This window comes from Hetaerina americana, unplaced genomic scaffold (assembly GCF_022747635.1).
Source record: "Hetaerina americana unplaced genomic scaffold, ioHetAmer1.1.p SCAF_32, whole genome shotgun sequence".
NCBI lineage: Eukaryota > Metazoa > Arthropoda > Insecta > Odonata > Calopterygidae > Hetaerina > Hetaerina americana.
In genome coordinates, this window is record NW_027286897.1 from 4265834 (window position 1) to 4276942 (window position 11109).

Below are 11109 nucleotides of genomic sequence, written 5' to 3' on the forward strand. Positions count from 1 at the left end.
AACTCTTGTCCCAAAGAACGTTTAGAATAAGAAAAGAATCGAGCATTAACGAACAACCTATTTTAACAATTTGTCGTCCATCCTTATGTTGGGCTTCGGGATTCCAGACTCGGCTTCCAAAGCGCAAATGATCACCCAAGTTGAAATAAGATAATATTTTAATGTGCATCTAAGATAATTGGTAAGAACAATTAAGGGCTAAAACATACATAAGAATCCCTTCACTCGTTCACACATGGCCTTCAAAAGCATATGCTATAATAAATATTCTTATCTGATGAATAATGATACCTGAAATCCTATGGACACAATATCGATGATAAATATAGCATCGTATTGACCAAAATAAGACATAGAACTGCCGAATGCAGCTTATGTCGAATTTTGAACTTAAACTAATCTTAACAAGCACTCGAGATGCATAAAAGCATTATATTATTTCGCCATAAAGACTAACCAAAGTAATATTAAGAAAAAGAAATTAATTACTTGTACAATTTCTCATTTTTTAAAGCATCATTTGCAGTATTGGTTAGGCATAATAGCCATTTGTTAGTGGATTAGTACTCAACAACTAGCCAATTAAATTTACCTCCAATACATGAAATCCAACTAAAGTTTTCGCAAAATCAAAAAATCTGCGAGTAACTGAGTGTTTGATACAGTCTACCGTGACGAAGGATAACAAATAAAATCCATAAGAGTTGTGTAAAATGTAGAAAGGAAGTTTCGGAAAAAAGGCGACTCCTTATCATTTTCAATTAACTAAAAAAATATCCTTCGTCATCTAGGAGGGATTTAGTCGGTATGACTGAAATCCAAAACCCGCAGTGCATGGGATCAGTTGACTAGACTGTAGTAGTGAAATAAGAAAAAGCTCCTTATAATGACTGGTCACAATGACATTTAGAATTCCCCTACCCAAAGACAATTCATGGATACGTATAATATAGAGTTTAAGAAGACACAGCGTAATGCCAATAACAAAACTAGATGTAGAAAAATGTTAGTGTAAATTAACCAGAATGAATGGCCCACTAATAGCGAAGAGCCTAAAATACTCGTATTTGTAAAATCAGTTCGTTTTTCCCATCTACGAGTATTTCATGTACTCATTCGAGTGATCCATCTCTCGAAGCTACACGCCGATTAAGTACTCCTTGAAGCGTGCACGAACACTGTTATAATTAAATTAGGTGAATAAATATTTTGGCACTTGGCTATATTCTACGGGAAAGTTTTCTGTCACATATAAAATTGTTTCTAGAGGACTTGCATTTGACCCGCAATTGACCCGCGCCTTTGACAAACAGGCCGCTGATGTTTCATCATTCTTATGCTTCCTCTCCTCCATCCACGTCCGGTGTCCTCTAGCACACCCCCCGCCACGCGCCCCTCATGGTACGTATCATGCAGGGCGGGATGCACACGTAGTCCCCTCCTCCCCCCCTCTCCACCCCCCTCTCGCATTTTCCAACGTCGTCTGGACTTTCGTTACCCCTCCTCTTCACCCCCCTCCCCTATCACCTCCTCCTGCACATTCTCTCCAGGGAGTACACCCACCTCCTTTCTCCTCCCCCCGCCCGAGAGACCTCCCGAGCACTCTCCCTCCCCACCCGCTCGCTTAACCCTCGCTCACAACTCTCACCAGCCCCCGAATCCCTCTACCAAGATCCGACAGTCCCATTCCCGTCGCCGGATGATTTTGTTCCCCGTGGCAGACAGCGTCGCTGAGCCCGAAAACTAAAACTCTATACACCCCTTCTTCCATCCAGAAGATCTTAAACCGCCATCCCTCCCGCCCCCCCCTATCTACTCCCTGTTCCCTTCCCCTTTTCACGACCCCAGACCTGCCTCCCCGACTACACTGTCGGGGTACACTGTCTATCCACACCCTCTTGTCTCAATTAAGATATTCACGTGTAGGGTGGGGAGACGAAGGGGCGGGGGATCAGGAGGGACCAGGGTCCGATTTTTTTTTGCGCACGTCTCAACATCGCGCGCGGAGGGTTGGAACGAAAAAAAAATATACCGAAATTCCGCCGCCTCTGCGCAGAGAAGCAAAAATGGCAGACACAATTTCATTCATCAATACTTTGGATGGATACGGAAAAACCCAAGGAGCGAAAAAAATTATCGGGAAAAAAGCGAGGCAAACGGGCATCTCAAATTTTCGTGTCCTCTATTTAAATGCAGACGATTCCTTAAGAAACGACTTTCTTCTCATATTCTGGGTCGTGTTTATCAATATTTCCTACCGTTGTTAGGGGAAAAGGGAAATAAATTTCCAGAAATTTTTCATCTCGCAATAACCTTAGTATTATTGTGCTAACACTTCTTTGTGCTGACTTAAAGTTTATGAAATAGTTAACATATATTCGTAGACGACAGTCAAATTATGCCATAAATAAATAAGGAAATTAATTTACGAAAAAAATGTCATGAAAATTTTAGTTAAACCAGATGATACAATTAAAAACATGTAAAGAGAAAACGCCGAATATTTTTTCGAGTCGAGACTTTTAATTCATATATATATATATATATATATATATATATATATATATATATATATATATATATATATATATATATATATATTTAGTGATGAATACTCATTAAAAGCAACATGGAACAAATAAACATTTTGATTTCCAAGATATTTGTATTTTAAAGGAAATTGGCATTCGATTTCATTCGTAGCGTGACTTTGGACTCGTTTTCTCCTCAATTAACCTCACTTAATCCACTGGCTGACTAGGCGCAAAAATTGAGGCCCAACGTCTAGGACTGTAGTTCTGAATGCATGTACTTCGCGTGAAAGCAGGTCAGGGTAAACCTTTCGGCGACGATATCCTTTTGGTCACTTAGCTGCCACCTCGTGGTCATTTATGATACTATATGGAAGTAGCCGTTTCACTCTAAGTAACAAAATAGTCTTAATAGATGGCAGCACAATGCGCAATAACGTCTGCAGCTGAACGATCATTTGAGGCCGGCAATTTGCAAATTATCTCCTCTTAACAAGTATTTTACTATTCCCATTACAAAGTGATGTTCATGCAGCGCATAATTTTATTTGTTTTCAATAATATAAGAATTTCCTTCAATATTCGTATTTCGATAGCTTTTCGGTCATAAAATTAATAAGATCATGAATTACAGTCATGACTACCTGCCGAATTTGGAGATACATTATTCTTCAAATGTCATAGACAATTTTCACCTAATATCACGAAACAAGCAAAATAAAAGAAGTGAGCCCTTAAATAATGTAAGGTTTCTTTCTTAAATATGACAATATCACCCTCGTAACTCACTGTAGGCTACGGCCCATGTGTAAATACACGGAAAATATAAAAACAAAACCACACACACCCACTATTTATTTCGTGAACAAATGAATGAATTCGCCAGAGCTTCGATAGTGTTAGTAGGTTCGTCATTCCATTTGCTCAATAAAAATCATCTTTGTTAACTACCAAAATTTAATTAAGTGATTTAAAAAATTAATAACGTGAAAAATTATCATTCCACCTTGCAAACGTGTGGCTATTTTTTTCTAGGGAGTCACCTTTAAATCACCGTGAACTGACGTAAACAATTTAAAATCAATTTTCATGAAATTAAAACATCTTATTTATGTCTGAAAAAATTTTCAGTGCCATAAATTTAATTTTTACAGCTATGGAATTACTCGAATAGAGTTAAGTTCAAACGTTGGTAACTCCCCACTGGCCAATACCAGCCGTTACTACAAAGGAAGATGGCAGGTATCACGAAGGAAGATCTGCGGAGAGAAATAACCGGTAAATAGTGATTTTAATTGTTTTAAGGTATTTTGTGCGATGTAAACTATCCAAATGAGCTGTACAAATTATTTTCCATCGATTTAGCAGAAAAAACAATGTAGTTCATTAGGCATTTTCTAGTAATTCTCTGATGAAAACCGGGACTCTGATATGCTATATATTGAGTAGGATATGCGTCTTGCTTGTGTAGCCCAAATGGCTTCGGGACGCTACCGAAATGCACCCAAGCATCCTTACCTGTGAAAGTGTTATTAAAATCGTGCTCTTATTGGTAGTAATGGATTTACATGCCTAAATAAAGCTTTATTTTACCATAATTCACAAAAAAATTGCCGCTAGAATGAATAAGCGGCTTTAAATTATTTTTGTGAGGTTGTCACTTATGTCATCGTGTAAGTGCATTGGTAATGAAGAATGCTGTCGATATAATGCGTTCAACGTCACATGCATTGTATTAATAAAATTTTGAAAATGTGTTGGCCAGCGTTTAAAATTTTTAAGCTCGTGGGAAAATAATTAAACTAGGAATTTCGCCGTAATTTAAGGCTTGTGTTTTCTAGGAGTTTGCTTTTCGAGAATCAATATTTCTGACAGTTAATGCTTTTATTCATTATTTTAGCTATTTTCAAAGATGCAGACCTCACATCTATGTCTGCAAAAAAGCTTAGACAGCAATTAGAGAAAAAGCTTGATATAGACCTATCTGATAGGTAAGTTCCACTGTACGAGCATGTTATTATTTGTGTTTTGAAACTAGATACACGGCCTCTATCGTAAAAATTTATTTTGGCAGAAAAAAAGAAGTTGATGATATAATGATGGAATGCTTGCAAGAGAAAAACATGAAGAGTCCCAAAGGAGATAGCAAAAAGCGAAAGGAAGCCGATGATGATGACGAGGAAGAGGAGGAAGAAGATGAGGAGGAGGACGAGGAAGAGGAGAAGGGTAAGAGGTCAGCATCAAAGAAGAAGCCTCCTGCCAAGAAGCAAAAGAAGGGCAGCAGTGATGAAAGTGACGAGGGTTCCGATGTAAGATTTAGTAATTTTCATAAAATGTGTAACACTAACTAACTTCGGTAATATATATACGTTTATAAAACTAAGCTAATTAATTAAAATCATTGTACATTTTCAGGACAATGCCAGTGATGAAGAGTATAGTCCAGTTGGTAAGAAGGGGAAAGGTGGCGGTGGACGAAAGGGTTCCAAAGGGGGTAAGAAGAAAGCCAAGGGAAGTGACAGTGATGAAGGTTCGGATGAAGATTGGGCCAAAAGTAGGCGTGGGAGCGGTGGAGGTGGTGGTGGCAATTCCACACCTGCCAAAAAAGCTGGCCGGGTATGTGAATAATAAATTATGAATATTCAATTTAATGCAGGTGCATTTCCTAATTCTAATAAAAACTTGCATGTACGTTTTGCTCCATAATGATATCCATTAAGTAGTATTATAACGGAATACATCAACTAAATTACCATATCATTTGTTGGTGTAGAAATTGATTCATGTCGCTCATCTTTCAGGGTAAGCGTGGGGGAGGAGGTGGAGGGGGTGGTGGCTGTTACACAAGGGCATACAACCTCACACCAGAACTGGCTGCTCTTGTTGGATCAGATGCTATGGCACGCCACGAAGTAGTGAAGAAGATATGGGCTATTATAAAGACAAGGAATTTATTTGTAAGCATCAAATTAAGAAAAGATTTTACTCTTTTATCTTTGGGGGATTCTGTTAACTGTTGTGGTGCAATCCCTAAAACCATAAAAAAAATAGCAAAATTTATACTTGAAAGGTGAAACTAAGTGGTAGTGTTTGATATTGTTGACTAATGGGTTTGTTTTCTTTTCTCAGGATCCCAAAAACAAACAGTTTGCCATCTGTGATGACGAACTTCTGAAAGTATTCGGTAAGTTTATGACAGACCATTGAGCACGATTAATTTTATTCCGACAGAATATTGTTTTGATGCTTTGTATTTTCACTTTTGCTTAGGAGTTAAACGCTTCCGAACTTTTGGAATGATGAAATACCTGAAGAACCACTTCGTCGATTAAAGTAAGGCAAATGGGCACAATGGAAATAAATCACTGCCTTCCTTTGTCTACACCTACATTCTACTCTTGAGGAGAATTACGAATGCAGGAAGTTGAGGTTTAATCCTCCCATGAAAATGACCTCCTATAATTGATCCCTTAATATTTTTTCCACTAAATGTATGCTGTGTAATTGTTAAATTCTTGTCCCGTGAAGGAGTTTCAAATTCAAGAAGAAATGGCATCTGTAGTGGTGTGTCAACTTGTCTTATGATGTTGATAGTTAAATTTAGTATTTTGTTAAAGACTACTAGCTTTGTGTGAATGTATGTCATTTTTACTACTTAATTTTTTTTGCTTGTTGCTAAAGGTACACATTAATTTTATGCTGGATACTTGCTGTATTTAGATGCCATAATGTTTTGTGTGTGTGTGTTCTGTACTAGACCAGGAGCAGGCAGCTTATATTATTCTATAATTCCTGCACTGCATCATAGTTTCCAATATGAGTACTGAGACTTTTTATTACCTAATGTGTGTTATTCTTAAAGTTCAGTATTGAAATGGTCAGCAAGGACTATTTTCAACTCCATGATTCTTTAAAAAATCTCGGCTGTTTGTATTCACTTATAAACTTGACTACTTTCTACGTGTTCCTAATAGAAATTAATCTTTACTTGATTGATGATTTAATTTTATGACTGATATTTATATTTGCAAAATGAGTTTAAATTAATTTTTATGACAAAGGGGCTAATATAAGTGCGTGTGTGAAGAGAGTAGGGTCTCCAGATATTGAAAGTGACTGGTAACTTTGGGTTGCTTAACATTGTAAATCCAAAGCTATAAAATGACTCTTGAATATTGTTCCCTCCAATCGACAGCTTCATTTAATTCATCAATGTTCTTCTACAAGAAAGGAATGTGTACATATGAAGTCTGCCCCTTTTTGGCAAAACATTTTTGAGTGGAAAATTCCAATTGTTTTATTACAGTTTTGTTTTGTTTTTCGAAGACTGTACTTATTTACAGATTTTGAAAGTCAACATACGTGAATGAAGCCAATAAAAATGCACCTTGTGTTAAATGTTAATTCCCTTATCTTCCCCCAAATTCCTTTTTCTTCATGCTAATATGGCTGAGGTTTTTATGCCGAAATTTCACTTTGTTGGTAAAATTTATACCGACAGGTTGCACTGTAAGCATAGCATTGTTTAAATCGCCTGATTTTAGTACTACCACCTCTACTCCAGCTTTAGTATTATTAGTGAGTATTTTTGTTAGTCCGTGTCTACCATTCACCTGGAGTTCATGAAACCAATCACTCATCCACGGGCCTGGTGAGATCAATCATGTGTGATTGCTGTCCTTGTTGCCTTCCTCTCAGCCCAAACGCATACCGTTGTGGTTGGGGAACATTGCTGGCCGATTCTCTTTTGGTCTGCGACCAGTTTTCTTTATGTGGTAATGATATATTCACCCACGCATCTTGACGCCAATGACATTTTCCAGTTTGCATTGATTTTGTGAGGCATTTCCTCATTCGGACCTGAATGAAGTAATGGAAATAATTAGTGATGCTAATTAAAGATGTAAATTTCTTTTGGGACTTGTCTGCGATGAATTTTTAAAAACATTGACTATGGGGAAAATTTGTTTGAAACCTTAAAGTAACCATACAATAATTTCAACAACTTTAAAAAAAATATAAATTGAGATCTTACCAACTGTAATGCTTTTCGTCGAAAGTCCCATTCATTCCAAGAGTAATTAGGTGAAATGTATGACTCAGTGGGATGTAGTTCTGTCTGTATTGCAGATTCTGTGCTAGAAATTCTCTTGAATGCTATCCTAGAAAATGAAACGCGATAAATACTCTGGCTTTAGATGAGTAGCAGTGTATGTTCAACTTTGGCACTTAATTCTTATGGAGCACTTACTCCTCTTCTGATGGTCCAACTTCATCATGAATTCTAAGTAGATTAGCAAGCTCTGGTCTCTTCTTTATTACTAAGCATGCCTCATAAATATAACTAGAAAGGAAAAGAACAAATATTTTGTGTCACAAAAAAGGGAGCACTAGGATAATTCTTTGCTACTGGAATGTGGTAGTTGGCAGATTTAGCTGAAGCTAACATCATTGACTTGTTAACACCCATTAGAATTGTGCAGCCTCAAGGTGAGCATGGATCATGCAGTTATGGTATTCATATATTTTGAACCTGAGATTTCATTTCACTAGAAAATGGTTGGTAGGGCATTAACTGTTTGAAAATTTCAATCTACAAAAAAGTGTGAGTCACCCACGCAATTTACTTATTGTGGGCTTGAGTATCGCTCATTTCATGGAAGGAAGATGAAAATGTTATTCATGACAGCAGCTTACTTACATGGCTGAAGCATAGCTTCTTCCCAAACCTCTCAAATTTCTATTAATATACCATAATGAGTCACCTTTGTATTAATTTTTCAAGCATTTGGTTTTGAATGCTCTGAAGGCAAATAGCTCAACTCAAAAATTTGATTGATAATAAGGCCTAATCCATGCCTTTGTGAAGTTAGTGCCAACTGACTTTAGGGCTAGCAGATTTCTTTGCCATAAGAATCCTGCCCGTTGAAAGCTAGTATGCACTGAATGAGAGGCCAGAACAATTTATCAATTCTGCTAGTTCTGCATAAAAATATTAGGTAGTTCAGAAAGACCTTACTTAGGACTTTCTTGCATAATAAATAACATTGCCCTTGGAGATGGTATAAGTAATGATAAATATGTGTTGCCTCAGGAATACAAATATGCTTAAATCTTTCTGATTTGTTTTGGTTAAAAGCAAGTTTAGGAGTGCTTGTGCATTTATAAAATTAACTGGGGATAATAGTAAAAAAATTTATATTGTCCGTAATCAGAGTAATGTTGAATTGCAATGACACAAAATATTACTTATGGTACTTAAATATGCACCAATGGATGACTTCACCTGCATAGCATACATCTCATTTTCCCATTAGATGTGTATTTTTATAATATACCGCTTGTATATCTACTTATTACTTTCCCCATCAGTTTTTTTAGAAGTGACATCAAAATGAAGTCTCCCAATACAGAAGCAGCATCACATTATTATTAATTCTATCATGACTAGTTCATGTACTTTTACTGGACCAACATTTAAATATCTGCCAATCTATTCAGTTCACGGATGGAATTTATGTTCTATTTGCCCCAAGGCCAATAATTTTTTATGTTAAAATTCAATTACCTATTAAAGTGGCATGAAAGGCTATTGGTTACAGTATTTTGTAACTGGCCTGACAGTTTCTTTTGTTTAACTTAAGGCCATTGCTAATGCTAGGATTCTCTCCATCCATCTTTGACTCCTTAAAGTCATATCTAACTTAACCATCCAACTACCCTTAATGGTACAAAGTGGGTCAGCTATTGATTGGCATTTCTATTAACCATAACTAGTTCACAGTGTTAAAACAATGGAATGTTCAACTCCAGCATGCCATTGTATGTAATGCCTCTCAAGTGCAGGAGTACCCAGGGGGCCACTAGGAGGATCTGGTGAGAAATTTAGCTACAAAGTGGGACTACGCATATGAAATGAAGAGCATATATGGTGCAACTCTAGTTGCTGCTGACCACTATGACTTAAGATAGAAGTAATGTGCGCTGAAACAAGGTCCCCAGAGATCCTTTTAAGTATATGTGTATTATTCATGAATTCAGTTCAAGGTATTCTTACTGTTTGAAGGTAGTTTTTCCCAGGAAGTCCCTGATAACCATTTACTTCAAGTGTCAACAGAACTTGCTCTTGTTTGTCGTGCATTATTTCCTTCCTCTACACCACTTACCCTACATACTCCCTTCTGTCACAGCCTTCATCATCTCACCGCCTATCAATATTTCCTCCATCCACTTTCTTTGCCTAAACAAGTATCAGATTTACCTTCATAACTCTTTTTGTCCATCCTATTTAGAACTTTGGCAATTGTCTGCTTTGTCCAACTTATTATCCATTATTCACCACACCCAATCTCAAAAGCTCACATATGTGAATGGTTAGTAGTGTACTGTTTAGGGTAGTTTTTGGATGGACACAAACGTAAACATTTCTGAGCCTTGCTCAAAAGACAACCTGGCCTAACACTACAATAAAACCTTCCATTTTATGTGGATTCTATTCCTTTTCATTCCATCCAACATGCCTATCCTTTTCCTCCCCCTCCCTCGTTTGCTTAACATTCTGTCCTCCATCACTGTCTTCCACACTACATTACCAATTATAATATTCTGTATCCACCTTTCTCCCAGCAATCCTCTCTCCTCCACTGCCATGCCTTGTACTTCATGGTTTGTTTTCCTTTCCATTTTACTTTTTCCATCCTTTTCCACACTCAGATCTCAAAAGCCTCCAATCGACACCTATTATCTTGCTTTAATAACCTAGTTTTCATTCCTAACCATACAATTAGCATCACATAAAAAAGACTGCATACAGGGCCCCATGAATGTTAATTATGGTCCTGTATTGAGGTATGTGCCAATAGAGATTATTTCTTAATCTGATTTTATCTCAAACTAGTCCTGTTACAGGCAAAAGTAATTTGAAGGGTCCCAGCCATTTTAATAATTGCGGTCATGTTACACAAAGCAAAACCTTTTTTAGAACAATCGAATATGGGGTTTGGCCCTAAATTCAACCTTGCTGGACCTCCATACAAATGTTTGCACATTCTTCAGGAACTTAGATAAATATGGAACCTTAAAATTGTCTAGTTTGTCACCATGCTCTCCAAATATGTCTCTTTTGATAGGAAAACATTCTATGCAAAGCACATTTTCATTTACATAGTGGGTACACAAGAATTATACCCAGATGAAAAAATCAGTCATTCAAACCTATCTGGATGCTTTCATCACAACCTATCTACAACAAGTACTTGGGATACAATCAAATATTCTTACCAGCTGACTAAAATTAAGATGCTACCATTAAAGTTTCCAGTTTCATTCACCACAAATTTATAATTTTAAAATCTGGTATTGCTTTGAAATTAATCCTTAGGCTTCCAGCCTTATTAATTCCCAGAAGCAGCATGGATCCTTCATCAGGTATTGCTTCATTTTCAACGGTTGGAAACTGTACTTTTGCTTTAACATGCTTTGGTTCCGGCAGGAAAAAAGGATTTCTTCCTTGTGTGTATTTTGAAAATTATATTTCTCTTTACTCCTTTTAATTGCCTATACAGTTTTGGATTAAAAT

The 11109-nt window shown here is 36.9% G+C and overlaps 1 protein-coding gene across 1 annotated transcript; it reads left to right on the forward strand.

Moving 5' to 3' along the window:
* The first annotated feature begins 3685 nt into the window (after positions 1-3685).
* On the forward strand, positions 3686-6929 carry LOC139691306 (uncharacterized). Its single transcript, XM_071589069.1, has 7 exons — positions 3686-3809; positions 4432-4522; positions 4606-4840; positions 4947-5147; positions 5333-5488; positions 5661-5715; positions 5802-6929. The coding sequence occupies exons 1-7, from the start codon at positions 3767-3769 to the stop codon at positions 5861-5863; spliced, it is 843 nt and encodes a 280-aa protein (XP_071445170.1). The 5' UTR covers positions 3686-3766; the 3' UTR covers positions 5864-6929.
* The last annotated feature ends 4180 nt before the right edge of the window (positions 6930-11109 follow it).